This window comes from Hypomesus nipponensis, chromosome 15 (assembly GCF_054491055.1).
Source record: "Hypomesus nipponensis isolate SF chromosome 15, ASM5449105v1, whole genome shotgun sequence".
Lineage (NCBI taxonomy): Eukaryota > Metazoa > Chordata > Actinopteri > Osmeriformes > Osmeridae > Hypomesus > Hypomesus nipponensis.
The window spans coordinates 15,203,033-15,218,223 of NC_140375.1; the positions used below are offsets into that span (position 1 = coordinate 15,203,033).

At 44.2% G+C, this 15,191-nt stretch overlaps 2 protein-coding genes across 13 annotated transcripts; both read right to left on the bottom strand.

Annotated features, from left to right (window-relative positions):
• Positions 1–11: 11 nt before the first annotated feature.
• On the bottom strand, positions 12–7,274 carry rffl (ring finger and FYVE-like domain containing E3 ubiquitin protein ligase). Of its 6 annotated transcripts, XM_084673784.1 has the most exons (9): positions 6,087–6,993; positions 5,942–5,965; positions 5,793–5,855; positions 5,217–5,405; positions 3,502–3,945; positions 3,243–3,332; positions 2,028–2,235; positions 1,776–1,799; positions 12–1,495 (listed from the first exon to the last, which is right to left on the bottom strand). In XM_084673784.1, the coding sequence occupies exons 4-9, from the start codon at positions 5,394–5,396 to the stop codon at positions 1,314–1,316; spliced, it is 1,128 nt and encodes a 375-aa protein (XP_084529910.1). In that variant the 5' UTR covers positions 5,397–5,405; positions 5,793–5,855; positions 5,942–5,965; positions 6,087–6,993; the 3' UTR covers positions 12–1,313. The 6 variants fall into 6 exon arrangements, with proteins under 6 accessions (XP_084529910.1, XP_084529909.1, XP_084529908.1 ...); XM_084673783.1 differs by having other exon boundaries at positions 5,942–6,993; XM_084673782.1 differs by lacking the exons at positions 5,793–5,855; positions 5,942–5,965; positions 6,087–6,993 and adding an exon at positions 7,000–7,274.
• A 333-nt stretch (positions 7,275–7,607) lies between these two features.
• Positions 7,608–14,870, bottom strand: eif4h (eukaryotic translation initiation factor 4h). Of its 7 annotated transcripts, none has more exons than XM_084673789.1 (8): positions 14,713–14,870; positions 12,652–12,839; positions 12,495–12,559; positions 12,294–12,390; positions 11,062–11,163; positions 10,571–10,723; positions 10,264–10,379; positions 7,608–9,305 (listed from the first exon to the last, which is right to left on the bottom strand). In XM_084673789.1, exons 1-8 carry the CDS (start codon positions 14,775–14,777, stop codon positions 9,294–9,296), a joined length of 798 nt encoding a protein of 265 aa, XP_084529915.1. In that variant the 5' UTR covers positions 14,778–14,870; the 3' UTR covers positions 7,608–9,293. The 7 variants fall into 7 exon arrangements, with proteins under 7 accessions (XP_084529915.1, XP_084529919.1, XP_084529918.1 ...); XM_084673793.1 differs by having other exon boundaries at positions 11,092–11,163; positions 12,652–12,833; positions 14,713–14,869; XM_084673792.1 differs by lacking the exon at positions 7,608–9,305 and having other exon boundaries at positions 9,312–10,379; positions 11,092–11,163; positions 12,652–12,833.
• Between the last annotated feature and the right edge of the window lie 321 nt (positions 14,871–15,191).

The following is a 15,191-nucleotide window of genomic DNA, read 5'->3' on the forward strand; positions in this document are numbered from 1 at the left end:
ACGAGAAAACATTTGGTAGTTTTTCTTTTTATTCATTTGAAAAATCTTAGACAGATTTGGCTCAATATTCTGTTTATATCAGATGATATAAAAATAGAGAGAACAGTAGCATATATAAATTCTGGGTCCATAAGTGTAATTATATTTAATAACTAGTTACAAAACTTCAGTCATTAAAAATATATTGAGGAAAAACAGCAACAAATTGCAATCTAGAACTCAAATAAATCAGAGTCCATACTAGTTAAACATTAGAAGTCCTCTCCTTTAATAAAATTTTTAAAAAAAGATGAAAAGGTCTGCATCTTTTTACTGTGCAGAACATGCCAGTGAACGCACACAAATCATTTTCATTCGACCCTCTTTGATGACTCGACACCAAACACAGCTTCCTTCTCTCTAATGGTTAGTGCAATGCAGTCACACAGAAGTCTCTGGTGCAAAGTATCACGACAGAAAACATACAGAGCACACATTTAAACAAGTGTCTTCACAGGCCGTTTTTAACCTCATATAAAACAATGACTCACTAGTCAGTTAGGCCTCATGGTTATCTAGCCAAGCACACACCATTGGTCAACACGGATGTCTTATCAGACACAGTGTTGGAAGGCAGTAGATTTCATTGTGAATAATTAAGAAGTCCTTTTGTGTGAACTACAGACTCATATTTAACCAATGTGCGTTGACATTCTCGGTTTACAGTTTTTCTTGATTAACCGGCTTGGATACAAAGCAGTTTTATGTTAAAACAGAGACACTCCAGTGCAACTAGATAGGGGTAAACAGATTAGCTGAACATTGTCTTGACATACATTCAGTTTTACTAAAGAGATGACCCTTGAGCTGATAGTTATTAAGTGATTTCTAAAACCAATATACTACATTGGATGCTGTAATCCCTTAAGGCACTACTAGTGCACTGTGTGCCCACAGCCATTATGGAAGGGTTTCCCTGCAGCTATTCACTAGGACAGACTTTTAAGGCTTGATTTGCAGTAATGACAGCACTAGACCCAAACATCCCATGACTGTTGAAGAGCTTTTCTCTTTCTCTTTAAAAAGAACCCAAAACATAGTATTGCTTGCAACTTATCATATGATTTAAAAGGGGATTTCTCATGTGCGCGGCTCACCTTGGACAGTCATTAAAAGTAGTTCCGTTTTCCAGTCGTGGGGCTTGTGCGGTTTTTATTGGCAGAAAAGAGTAGGGGGGGGGGGGGGGGTCGAGTTCAGTCTCTCTGGTCGTCCGCTGGGACTCAAGGCCCCCACCTGGAGGTGGAGTGTCTGGGGAGATGAAGGCTTGGACCCGCTCAGGATCTGAACACGTGAACGGCACGCACCACATACTGCCTGCAGATGGGGCACTCGTTCATGCGCTTGCCACACTTGGTGCAGGTGACCATGTGACCGCACTCCAGCAGGACACAGTCGATAGGAGAGTCCATGCAGATCTTACACAGGCTGTCCTCCATGCCTGGGGTGGTGCTGGGGTCTGGGGAGCAAGACGTAAGGACCCTTAGGTTGTTTCACTCAGGGGACACTTATATTCAGTACATACTGTGTGTATATATATATAATGTGTTAATGGGTCATTTGACATTAGACAGTGTGGGATGAATCTGAATTCAGATTGTTCCTGATGTGAGTCTAGCATGTGCAGTGAGGGATACTGCAATTGTGCACCCGCCTCATGCCTAACGATTGAGATCACTTTGGAAAGAGTGTCGACTTTCATCCTGGCATCGCATGAAGGAGAGAAAAGAGACACTCACCACCAGTACCAATGGTATTCGAAACTGGAAGAGAAGGAGAAAACTAATCAGCTTTTAGCTTTCAAGCATTTGAAACATGGCCTACCACAACCTGTATCGTGTATTGAAGCATTGTAGTACTGGAGTGTATTATGTTCAGGTCTAATGAATGACTCTCCTGGTGTGTGAGGGGCCTCTCCAGAGAGCTGGAGTGGACTACTCCCACTCCCCAGGCTCGTGAGGTGCCAAAAGATTCCCACCCCTACTTCCTACCCATGTTCTGGAGGTCCTTCTGGTCGTGGTAGAGGCGCGTCACCCTCTCCATCAGCTCCCACTTCTCACAGCAGCCTTTGTAGTTGACAAAGTTGCGAGCCAGGATCTCCTTGAGCTGTCGGACGCTCAGGGCCTCGATGTCCTCCGCCGAGGCCAGGTCAGACAGGGACGCCCTGCGGCCAGGAGCCAGCACCTCCTCCGTGTCCGACTGAGAGAGAGAGAGAGAGAGACAGAGAGAGAGAGAGAGATCACAGGTCAAAATACATTTGAAACTCCAGACCTCAAGACTATAGCAACATAGACATACAGAGATACAATTCAACCACTCCTGATAGGAGATGTGTGTGTGTGTCAGCATGACGGACAGCAGCTGTTTCGTTTGGCAGTCCCTGACGCTGCTGGGAGTGTGAGGAGCCTGCTTGACCACGTTAGGTTGATTTGTCAGCTCCTGACTTGGTCTGAGGTCACAGAGTTTTCACAGCACAATGAGGAATCTGGGGAACGAAGAGCCACGTGCCATGCCAGCTCTGATACTCATCACTGGAGATAAGAATAGCCCCACTGCTCAGCTACGAGGAGAACATTCTGACAGGGGAGTAATAGAACACACCATGCAGAAATGGCAATCCGGCCATCACAACAAAACCCAGCTAGACAATGGGGACAGGTCCAGGCCCAAACATGAAAGTGGATAGGGACTCACATCAGCCCTGTATAAATCTACTCTTTTTAACATGTAACATTGACCTCAGCTGGTGGTTACAACACATGAGGCGTTCCCAGCAGAAATGGAACTAAAGTTATCCTCTCTTGGGATAATAATTGTACATTTATGGCACAAACATTCTAAATAACTGGGAAGCGTTGTGGAACAGATTATAGTAGGTCTACACACCATGGACTGTTAACACAACTAATACCCATATTCCTGAAATACATGTAACCCATTCATTTCCATTGTCCTGAAGAAGGGACACAAAACATCACATGGTTCAGTCAACAAAGACAAAATGTTCAGCGCCAACAGAAACACTTAGTTAACAAGAACACCACCACGCATCAACCAGCAACAAACAAGTACTGGCAAGCAGACACATTTGCTTAAGACCGCATTGTTGGAAAGAGAAACTAAACTTTATCCAGCTGTCAAGGGACAGCACAGGGTCCAGCCCAGCAGGACTAGGTGGAGGCAGGGTGGGGAGAACCAGGCTGTACCTGCTGCTCTTGTTCTGCCTGCAGCTCAGTGTCTGCCTCAGTGTCTGGTGTCTCCTCAGGACCAGAGCTCACCGACACCGACGCTGGAGTCTACAAGCAGAGGCCCAACACACCCACACACAGTTAGCAGCATGTCCATGCAGCGCCGGGGAGGGGGGGCTTGTTACTGAGCATACAACACAACAAATGTGGGGAACAAATGGTACGCTGCTTAGGAGGCTGCAGCATGGCAGGTCAAGCAAGTCTGCAGGGGACTCACCAGATTGTCCTCCTGGGCCTGTGGCTGGTGGGGGGGCTCCGGGAGGTGGGCGTGAGTGGAGGGTGCCGTGGTGACGGATGCCGTGGTGACGGATGCCGTGGTGACGGATGCCGTGGTGACGGGAGCAGGAACCGGAGCGGGTTCTTGCGGTGTCGTGGGGGCTGGAGCTGGGGTCTGGGGTACCGTGTTGTCAGACGGAGGAGGCGGTGGCGTCTGCTGGCCCAGGACCAGCTCCACCAGCTCCTCCTTCTCACGGCACATCTGTGTGGACACCTCGTGCAGGTGGAGGTAGTCGCGCAGGTCCTTCACCTTCAACTTCATCAGCTCCGTGCGCTCGAACAGGGTGCCGTGGAAACGCTGGCAGGTGTGGCACAGCCGCGGTCGAGGGTCCAGCTGGGCCGAACACCGGGCGCAGTAGGTCTTCTTACAGTCCATACAGACGTGCTGTCAGGGAGCAGGACAGGTTAGCATGCGGGCTTGCTCTCGGAGGGCAGCCATCTTGGAGGTTTTCACTCCAACACCATTTGTTAAATCGCCTGAATCATCTCATCAACCAGCAAATAACCCAAACCAGGTGTGTAAGACTAAGATCAGACCAAAACCCTCTAAGACAGTAGCTCAGGTTCAGCGCTATGGAGAGCTCGGCCAAAGGAAACACAAAATGTCCCTTAGACAGAAACAAACCCAGTTGGCACATAGTCATTGAGCAAGCCTGAGTTGGCTGTATGTGTCCAGCTATACAAAGGAGAGGAAGGGGGAGTGTAAACAAGGTTGTAGGGGGGGGGGGGGGGAAATAACTAGAATAGCAGAGGCCAGGGCAGAACAAGCATCGATTTTTGGTCTGACAAGCTCTGACGCATGTCGGTACAACGCAGACCAATGAACATACCACATTCCTTTTCAAGGCGGGGACAAGGCTGTGACGGCCACTGAGAGGCCTCGACCACAACAGGCAACATTCAGGTCTGGCTCTTCTAGCGAACTGTAATCCTAACTGGGAAAGAACTACTTATTGTTTTTTTTTTTCTTTCTTCAAGGCTTTTGAAAAGTACCACTCGCCAAGTGGCCTGCAGTTGCAACAGTAGAATGTGTTACATAGTAGATGTTGAAAACCTAATGTTTGACAGTACTACGGCACAACAGGGTGTGCCAAGCTCCAGGCCTTCCACTCGTGGCTTCCCTGGTGAGGCCCACAGAGCATCCTGTCAGTTGTGGCTTCACAGAGCACAACGTCACCTGGTCAGACAACACGTTGGGGAACTGAAGATGAAAGCATCAGCTTGTTTATGCCTACATGCTTCTAAGTTTCAAAAACATGCCACTTCATGTGAAATCAATTCAAGATATATATATACATCTCTCTCTCACTGTAAAGTGATGCAGGCCCCAGGGGTGGTAAACTAGTAATTTAGTTACATTTTCAGTATCAAGGATGCAGTTAAAACAAAAAAAAATGTAACTTCAAAGCAGTGTGTTACTACATTGCTATAAATGGTAACTGACAGCTGACGTTCGATTTCTTTAGAGCACGTTCCGTCAGTAGGCTGGATCAAACACACCAAACACCTAAGCTACATTAGTTTAGATATGTTTCATTCAGTTCTTGCCCTTGGGCCTGTTCAGTTCCACAATGGGCTGGTATATGAGTGGAAAATGTGGAAATCAGTATGGGGGGGGGGGGGGGGTGACTATTCTCTACGTTAGTCCCTGTGTACCTTCCTAGCTGGGGTGTCGAAGCGGCCTCCGCAGGCCTTGCACGTGGGGTCCGCAAGAGGGGGCGAGGGGTGGCTGCTGTAGCCTGAGTTTGTGTAGGCCTGATGGCGTGTGCTGCTGTTGGTGGTATCCTCCACGATGGCGGCATCCAGACATAACCAGTTGCAGCAGGACGCCAACATATTCCTCACCTGGGGACGCAGGGAGGGGTGTGGAGAGGAGGGGGGGGAGGAGGAGGGGGGGGGGGGGAGGAGGAGGGGGGGGGGAACGGGGCAAACACTGGGAATGTACAGTAAGATGGGTGAGACACAGGAGTTGAAAGGGCTTCGCTAACCGCACAGCAATGTAGGTTTAATGTTTACATTCAGAATACACGTGAGAGAGTATCTATAAGGGCTCAATCAATGACACTGAAACGGGATCCACAGCGAGTATGCTGCCAGCTACGAGAGCAGGTATCTGGCCTTGGGACACAGAAACAGGCCTCCTATCATTAATTCACGGCCTGTGGGCCGTCTCAGCTGCAGGAGGATAGTCACACGGCTCTCCGTACTGTGACACCCTATCTTCCTCTTTACCTACTGGGAAAGATAGCTGGCCTCGGTCTACAGCCAGTTCAGACAAGCGCGGAAAGGCAGTTTCTGTGGACATGGATTTACGACTCATTAAGGTGTAGGATAGGGTTTTTCCACACACTGACCATTTCCAACCAGTAACCTTGTCTTACCTCAACGTGTGACTCTTTCTGTTCCTGCATGCAGTTATGAATAAGTAGAGGAAATCACAAATGAGGCTAGCATTGTCCATATGCAATGTTGGACATCTGTTTAATCTACTGTAAATTAACTTCCCTACCCACATTTTCCACTTACGTGGACTTTGGTAAAACAATGACTCTCATGTAAGACTTGTCTCCAGCAGTAGACTACAAATGTAATACACAGGTGGCTGTTTGCATTAGAGACCTGTGCTGTCATGGAGACCAAAACTAGACAGAACAGACAGTTAGGTCACCAAGCTCTTCCATGGTAACAGCTGCTAAGACCATGCATCCCACAAGACTGCAACAGGTCAGTGGACACAGAAAACAGCTGAGGGGAAAGTGACTAAGTGCCTCGGGCCTTTAAGGTCTTTCTAACTCCAGTTAGTCTGATAGCCTCATCTGGATTATCTTTTGTCTCTGAAAACTACTTTTATAACTTAAAAGTAAGTGGGTCAGAAATGTGTGGATTTACACTCCAGGTTTGATTGGTATAGACAGATGAGGATTTAAAGGCAGTTTTGGACATTCATTACTGCAGTGTGGTCTTCTGACTGTGTGGATTAATTTAGTTGACATGGTTAAAACAATTTCTTCCAAAGCTTCCCACTAGAGAGAGTATGATGACTATTGGCACAACTAATTAGCTTACGACTAATGAGAATTAGCTATACAATCACAAACTAATTTAGGTAGTCTTGGGCTAGTCTACTGTAGTCAAGCGTAGCGCTAGTTTGTCACTCGTTCTTGCTAGTCCAGCTAGTTAGCACTAGCTATGATGATGTATGCTAGCTAACTAGCATAACTAGCATTACTTTAACTAGTATCCATCATAAATGTAAATTATACCAAAACAACAGACAATGATGTAGTTAACCTCTAGTCAAGTAACGCCCCTAAGAACCTATGCATTTCAAATGAACTAATAACTAGGCTAATAACAATGTGCTAACTAGCTAGGAAAAGTTGTCAAACAGCTCGAAAGCCGAGGAGCTAGCAGGACTAGCAGCGCTATGTTAGCTTACCTTGAAACGGTCAGCCAGGCAAGGCACAACAGCCAGAGCGTGCCAGCCTCTGTCGAGCAGCACAACAATTTTCCGACAACTCTCCAGATGGCTGGCTGACAACCTATTCAATTTTGTTCTCACTGGTATTCTGACTGGTACAACGCAAATAAGTTTGATCAGAAACGAAACAGGAAGAATTGGACTCCCGGTGACATTCGACACTCCCCCACCCTCCCTCTGGCGTCGGTAGTCAGTCAGTTCGTTAATTGCTCAACTTGAAACGTTGCCTCGAGAAGTTTTAAATCACTAGACAAGTTACTGACGAAAACCAGTAATGTAGCGTCCTCTGCTGGACTGAGTGATTCTTTATTGGTTCACCTACAGCAGGTGAGATTGGAGTGCAAAATATTTTGACAGTAAGTAACTACGTAATATGTGGTACACACACCAAAACATGATTTGACTTTTGAGCGTAGATTTATTGACAAATATGGTCAACACAATGGCCTAATACTCAATCTTTTGAGTATGTTACGCAATGTTTTTTATTCATGCAAAACTGTTCATACTGGTACCGTCATCTGATAAAAAAAGGCTCTAAATTTGAGCAGCAACAGAGACAATAATTCAATTAAGTTGTTTTATTCAAAAGATTAAATACCAAAATACCAAATCCTGTGATGGTCATATGGACATGAATTCCACCTGAAGCACCTGCCCTCTATACACACCAGCTCATAGCAAAGCCAACTCTTGGTTCAGAATGACAACGTCTTCAGCCTGACTTTCATACTCTTGCAGAAAAAACCGAAGATATCCAAACAGTGGGTCGGTTACCTGGACACAGATTAACCCGTTTCAAAACCACCCCGACTGAAATCCACAGAAACATGTTTACTCAACTGGGCCCAATCTGTGTCCTGGTGATCATCCCTGCATGTCAAGCTACTGTGGTCTTCGGTGCATAGTATGCTGTCCCCAATGGCGTTTAACATGATCCTCTGCATTATTTAGCAAAATAGAAATCGTGAGGGGAAAGCACTGGAGTTGGGAACAAGGTTCACTGCATGCTTTTGGAAAAGATCTCCTTTACACTGCATGTGCCATTGGTAGAAATTAGATTTTAATTCCCCACTTGCAGAGAGAAGAGTCTTGGGAGTTTTTTTTTCTTTCTAAATTGCCATCTGACAAGTTCTTCATCTTAACTTAATATTGTTAAGAAGTTCTCCAATGACTCCTCACTCACCCCTCCCAAAATTTAAACAGATTCTTAAGAAATAATGTAAGATGATACATTTTATTGCCAAACAGTGTAGGAAAAATGAACCAAAAAAAATAATAAAAACAGCTGATCCTTCTATAGTACAGTAAGAAAAAGTATCACTTTCTCAATTTCATATCCAGTAAAATGTAAATAAAAATGGTTGCAACACACAAATTCTCAAAAGCAATCTACACTTGATCTACGAGTAGGCAAACTACAGCACATCTTGGCTGAGTTTCCGTCGGACAAATGAGAGCAGTTGTATCTTTTAGTCTTTTTTTCCTGTTTTTTTTCAGCACATTTCCTATGTTAAAAATTTTACATTTTGCAGTGGTTTAAGTGATCCATCCTGTTTTGGATAAAATGCATTAACTGTCAAGCTGTGGAAGAACTTTGCAAGACAACGACTGTAGCATTACCTAAACCATGTTTTGATTTAATCAAGTGAGCATTCATTTGCTCTTGTAGATACTCCATTATTACAGGAAGCCATTTCGCATCAACAGACTAAGATCAAAAATCTTTCAAAAATTGGGTTCCAAAATTACACAGACAACAATAACGGTTCTGTTTTTTTTCTTGGCATTGTAATCATTTAATATTTTAAGACAGTGGAACTTTGAATATGAAATGATAATCATTTCACAAAGAGCAGAAATTTAGCAGGAAAATATATAAAAAGACCAAAACAGCAGCCTTAACGGCAATGTCTAAAACGGCGAATCATTGGTGAACACAAAACGATTGCCTTTGGAAAGGTAAGATCATTACACATCAACATCCTTACCCAAAGGCAACAGAATCAAACTGAAGCCACTGTCCAGAGTTCCTTTTGATGTGTGGCATGGGTCAGGTTCACATATGCCTATGCCCTGCCCCTCATGGCAACCTTGGGTCCAATTGCTCTTTACCCAATTAGATGCTGCTGTATGTTAGTGAGCAGTGAGGAACCCAGTGCCTGACTCCACCAGTTCTTTGGGAGAAGTCTTTGAAAGATTTTTGGTGAACAAAGCCAGTCGATCCAATGTAGCCTTCCAGAATAATGCAGTTATTCTGCACTCTTTAAGAACAGGGGAAAAAACAAGAAAAAACAAAAAAGAAGAAGAGGGTTAGATAGTGAACTCCCAGCATTTTGAACCTAACGACTTGACAAGAAATCAAACAAATCCTACACCGGAATTGGATATTCACAATAGGTAACAACCCCACTGATAATATTCTGCACTTTTTTCGGAAAACTATACAATATAACTAGAATGCATCTTGGCACGCCAATCATGACGTTGGAGAGTTCTAATTATTAAAGAAACAACCTTCTAAACAGCGGTGTGTGGAGCAGGAGGGGCGGAAGGATCCGGAACACATTCTCTTAAGACAATGAGGGTGCAATAACCCATAATTCTCAGCCTCATTAAGAAGCAGCTAAGTAGGCCAAGTACCTGATGCTAACCACACAAGCATCAGAGAAAAGTGAACTATTTCCAACTTCATTGGTGATTCTGTTACAGTGACATTGGTGATCAATTCCATATCATTCCATATCAACACAATGCAAGCGTCTAAAATATGGTAAATCATACAATACAAATCTAAAATGTATTTGGGAGTTGTTGCTGAAATGTCTCTTTTACTGCACCAACATGTGAATGACTGTCCCCCCCAACAGAACTACAGGACAAAAGCAGGCACTAAATCACATGGAAGCAGAGGTGTACGTAAAAACCATTTTAACATGCATTCACAAGCTGCTCGTATGTGTACATGTGAGGGTGTGTTGTATCATTTCTCAAAGAGTGTATGTGGTGTATTTCTGGACTTTTATTCCTTCATTAATAAATATTTAGCTCAAACTGAACTCTGAGGAAGAGAGGTCTTTCTGCTCAACTGTCAGGAAGAAATGCCAACGGAAGCCTTATCGTGTTCCGTTGGCATTGTTCGTTTTTAACATTGTCCCTGTCCTCCCCTCCCCTGCTCCAAGACTTGGCCACAGTCTCTTAGGGTTGGTCTTTGGGAATTACCTCCTCCCTCGGCTTTGCTCCACCAAATATGGCAGAGTTGGGGTTGGCGACTTGGTTTAGTGGGGCAGCCACTGTGCGTGGCTTCAGCTGTAGCCTCGGTCTCTGTGCCCTTTCCTCTGCGGAGAGAAATACGACAACGACACAAATGATGAGTCAACAACCAAAGCTTAGCGCTGTAAAAAATGGGCAGTCGGGCATGTTAAACCTCAACGTTCTAGAAGCGAGATGCCTCATTCGACTTTTGGGGCCCAAGATGAACCTTAGGCTAAGTGCTAAGAGGACAAAAAAAAAGGAAAGATTGTGCCACCGTCAGAGGGTTCTCTGAAGTCTGTCTGGCCCCCGCGAGGTGGTCCATCTCTGTAACGTCCCATTCCTCCACCGCCGCCGCCAGCTCCCCTTCTGTCGCTAGGGCGACCACCTCCTCGACCCCTCCCTCCCATGTAGTCGTCGTCTCTGTATCCTGTATGTACGTACACACAGAAACGTATGGCAGGAAACGGAGGTTAGCAAGTCTTGGATTAAACACCTGTCCTTGTCACCACACCTGGAGCAGTCCTGCAATGTGACTAATGAGGATGAGGTGAAGCCCCTGTAATGGTTATGAGGGGGAGGATGACAGGGAGGATGACAGAGAGAAAACAACAACCCTCTGTGCAGAATCTGTGTAGACCTGAGGGGGAGGGGAAACGTCACGTGCCTACTGCACATACCATTAGAAGCAGACGATTTTGACAGTACGATTTACATTAAAAGAGACCACAGTGAATTTTGTTTTCCCCCAGCGGATTACTCTACAACCTGCACTGCTTGACTCATCATTCATCGCACCTCCTCCAGAATGATCGTAGTCATCTCTGGAATCGCGCCCTCCTCTGGGACCACCACGAGTGCCGCCACGGCCTGTGAGGGGACAGGGCTGAATTTAACACAGGGTGGTGGCGGGGTCAGAGGCCAGGCCGCATCCAGCTAGGGACTAGGGGATAGCAAAGACAGGAGCATGCAGGTTATTAGTACTACTGCAAAGTCCTCTTTTCCTAGAAGTAGAGAAAAGGACTGGCTTTGGGTAAAGTTACATCTGAAGACGAAGTTGTTGAGGTAAAAAGAAAGAGCTCAAGCACTAGAGGGAAAAGGAGAGAAAGCATCAGGATGGATCTTGTTGGTGAAGGGCTAAGGCACGAGACGTGTGCTTGCTGAAAATGTTTTTGCTTAGATTGTACTGAGAACCCCAGAATAGTACTTCAAACTAAACAGGTGAAAACTGAAATGGTGGACTTAATGACGAAGTGTGACAAAGCAACTTCAAGTGCCTCTAAAGAAAATGTAATTAGCATAGATAAGCTGTTTTATCTAAAATAGGATACACACTGACTACTGAATCTGTTTATTGGGCATAAAATAAATGACAAACTAATTAAAATTACCATTAGAAGATTTCATACACCTGTATGGAATCATAATTATTGAGAAACGTGTTGTTTATAGTTAAGGAGTACAGACAAAATAGGGGGAAATATTTTTAAGCTAGGTATACAGCGTAAGCAAGACAAATTTTCAGCAAACACACAAAGGGAGTCATGGTTAAGATGTAGTATGTATGGATGAATAATGGCGTTCTTTGTATTCTCAGTTCCAAGTCTGTGGCTAAATGCAAGGCATTTTAAGATTCAATATGTTTATTATATGTTAACTGTATGCACCTGCTCACCACAGTAAATGCCTTGTTTGTGAACACTTACTTGGCGAATAAACACAATTCTGATTTTGATAGCTTTACTGGTCATGAATGTAAGAATTATATATCATGACTTTATACTACACAAATCTTGAAGGCAATAAAGCTCATGTAAAACGATGACTTTTTTCTTGGTAACTAGTGTAAATAATGCTCAATTACAGCCTTGGATTTGAGTATGACAGAATAAAATACACTCAATACACAAGGACAATAATAGCATAGTTTGAATTCAGTTAACCAAGGTAGTTTATAGAAAGTTGTAAGGCAGAGTGGACATTTGAAGTGGAACAGGTACCTCGATCATCTTTCCTGAAGCCAAATCCTCCTCCGCCACCCCTCTCTTGCTTTCGACCTTCAGCTATGTCAACTCTGAGTGACCGGTCTCCAAGAAGCTGGTAACAAAATCAAAAGATTATATTTGTTTAATTCTTAATAAAAAATAAAATAATAACAGAAACAAACAAGTTGAAATACAATAGCATATTATAGCACTCACAGCACCATCATACGTCAAAGCCTCTTTTAGGGATTCCAAGTCATCAAACTCTACATAACAAAAACCTAAAAAGGAGGGAAAGAAAAAAAGATCACTTAAAAATACACCATTAACAGTGTAGAATCAAGCCTCAATTACTTAACTGGAAGGTTCTTACCTTTAAACTTGTCTGTTTCTTTGTCTCTGACTAGTCGGACACTCCTGACGTTAAGGTCTTTGAAAATCGCGTCTATATCTCCTTGTACAGTGTTGAAGGGCAGGTTGCCGACATATGCTGTGTAGGGGGGCTCTGTGGGCAGTTCCTTCTGCCTTCGGGGTCCACCAGAGCCGCCGCCACCTCTGGGTCTGGGGAAAACAAACCCCCACATGAGAGAGTGCAGACAACCGACCTAGAATGATGTCCTATGCTCATATAACACATCTTAGATAAGATAGTTACTGCCTTATGTCAGACAAGTGGACAGGTAATTTGCATTCACACCAACAATCTCAAGATGATTACTCTTCAAGGAATCCTCAGCCCAGAGGATTAGACGGACACTAGTTTACTTTATACTTGGCATAAGAGCTTAACATCCTTTTGTACTTTTCATATCATGTACATAAAATTAATATTTAGAGTAGACATGTTTATGATGCAAGTAGGCCAAAGTCTTATGTACAAGATACCAGGAACTTGATACCTCACAAAACATTGAAATCCTAAGGGGTAAGCAAAATAAGTTATCGAGTACAACCCATATGCCATGTTTAGTCTTTTTTTTCCAGATGGAAAGGCCGCCACTAGAGCCATGGAAACAGATAACATGTTCTCTTTAGATTGGCTCTTGCCGCCACTACATATTGGGAATGGTGAGGCGGTTCCAGAGCCAATGAGGCTCCCTTGCTGGCAGCGCCACTCAAACCTGAAGACAGGCCTGAGAGAAATGCAGATGGGGTCTAGCATACCCCCAGCATTCCTTTGGAGTCAAAGCAAACTGGACGACGACAACGCATATTCTGAAGATAGACTGGGCTAGACTTAGGTTGGTCACATTGGTCTTTCCAAGCTGCTAGATTTGAGACACGTTTTCCATCTAGACTGGGAAACTTGACAAACGTTCTCTTGGAGCCAACGGGCGGGATGTGATATACCTTGTCATGGTCACGAACCTTATGTCGCATCCCCAAATGTTTTGATCCAATCAGTTGGATGACGTGGGTCGTTGCATTGTTTTACATTTAAATTGTCCAGCTTTCCTAACTGGATTCCTCTTCAACTTCATGTGTTGGGCAAGTCTGATTAAATGACTTCGTCTTGAAAGCGTGACATAAACGCGTTGTTAGGTGCAATTAGTTACGAGATAATGTAGTAAATAGCAAGAAGGTATGAAACGCCAATTGATTGGCAATCGGGCACAGAACGCAATTGCATATATGAAATTAGAGTGTTCGTTTTCCTTGCTCTGACTGTACGTGATGAATAATGGAGGCGAGACACAGGGCCCAAATGCTAGTTAGCTACCAAAAGACTGACTTGCTTATTTCTTTGCACTACCAATAGCCAGCTAGATTGTTTTTAGGAGACTGATTTACCAATCAATTCATTGCCCTTCTTAAGCCAAAATTTGCAGTGGTTAGCTAGCTATATGCAGTTACAGCTTGCAGGAATGTTGCAGGTTCACACCATCACGCGCTAGTAGTTGCTGTAGCTAAAATAGCTAGCTAGCTTGCTTGGACGGTCGGCCATTCCGCACAGACGACTGTTGCTGACTACTAGCACAACATGCAGTCCATGTGGACTGTTTTTTTAGGAACGCTGGCGCCAAGTGCCATGCTGGCAAGATTAATTAACTCGTCATGCGTGTCGATAGGTTGTATTACATTTGTTCGCGGTGTGTACTGCATAACTCTGACTATTAATGAGTAGCATGCGTTCCGCAATGAAAAACCTCACGCTTAAAACGTCTCGGCTGTGGCTAGGCAGCAGCTAGCTATGCATTACCAATCCACGGGTTTTCCACGCCCTCAACCCCGGCTTCCATTCATATAAGCGGCTAAAAGCCTGGTTACGTGCTAGCGCAGCTAAAAAGCTACTGCCTGTCTGGATTGGTTCACACAGGCCTACCTTTGCACAGTAATTCAAACACGCTTTTACATTCTTGAGACACAATACCTATTTTTTGGCATGGTCCCATTCCAACACTTACACACTCAAAATGCAGAGGCATTTACTCACCCACGGCCTCCACCAAAGCTACCGTAAGCCCGATCCCTGTCATCGTAGTTATCGTAATCCGCCATTGCCGTGATTGCTGTCCAGGAGAAAGCGGTAGGGGGAAGAAGGACCTTCAATATAGTTGCTGATGCTAAAGTAGTTGTCCTTTCAGTGCCTGAGCTATTGTGCAGATGGTGGCTGACATGAAGGCAAAGACGAAGTTAATAATTTTATTGTTTTTATTCATGGAACCTTTTATCACTTATTGTTTCAAGTTACACGAAATGGACTAGCTCTTTATATTTAGCAGGCTGTATGCTTATTATGACATGTATTCTCATTTTACTTTGCATTAGGCTATTATTGACGTTTGAATCAGCTCCACGTGTCTTGAAATTCAAGAAAAAAAGATGCATGTATTTTATTGATAATATTCACGCCTCTGCAAACCGTTTACTCAAATGTTGGTGGTCTTTAAATAACGAATCTTAGCTATTACA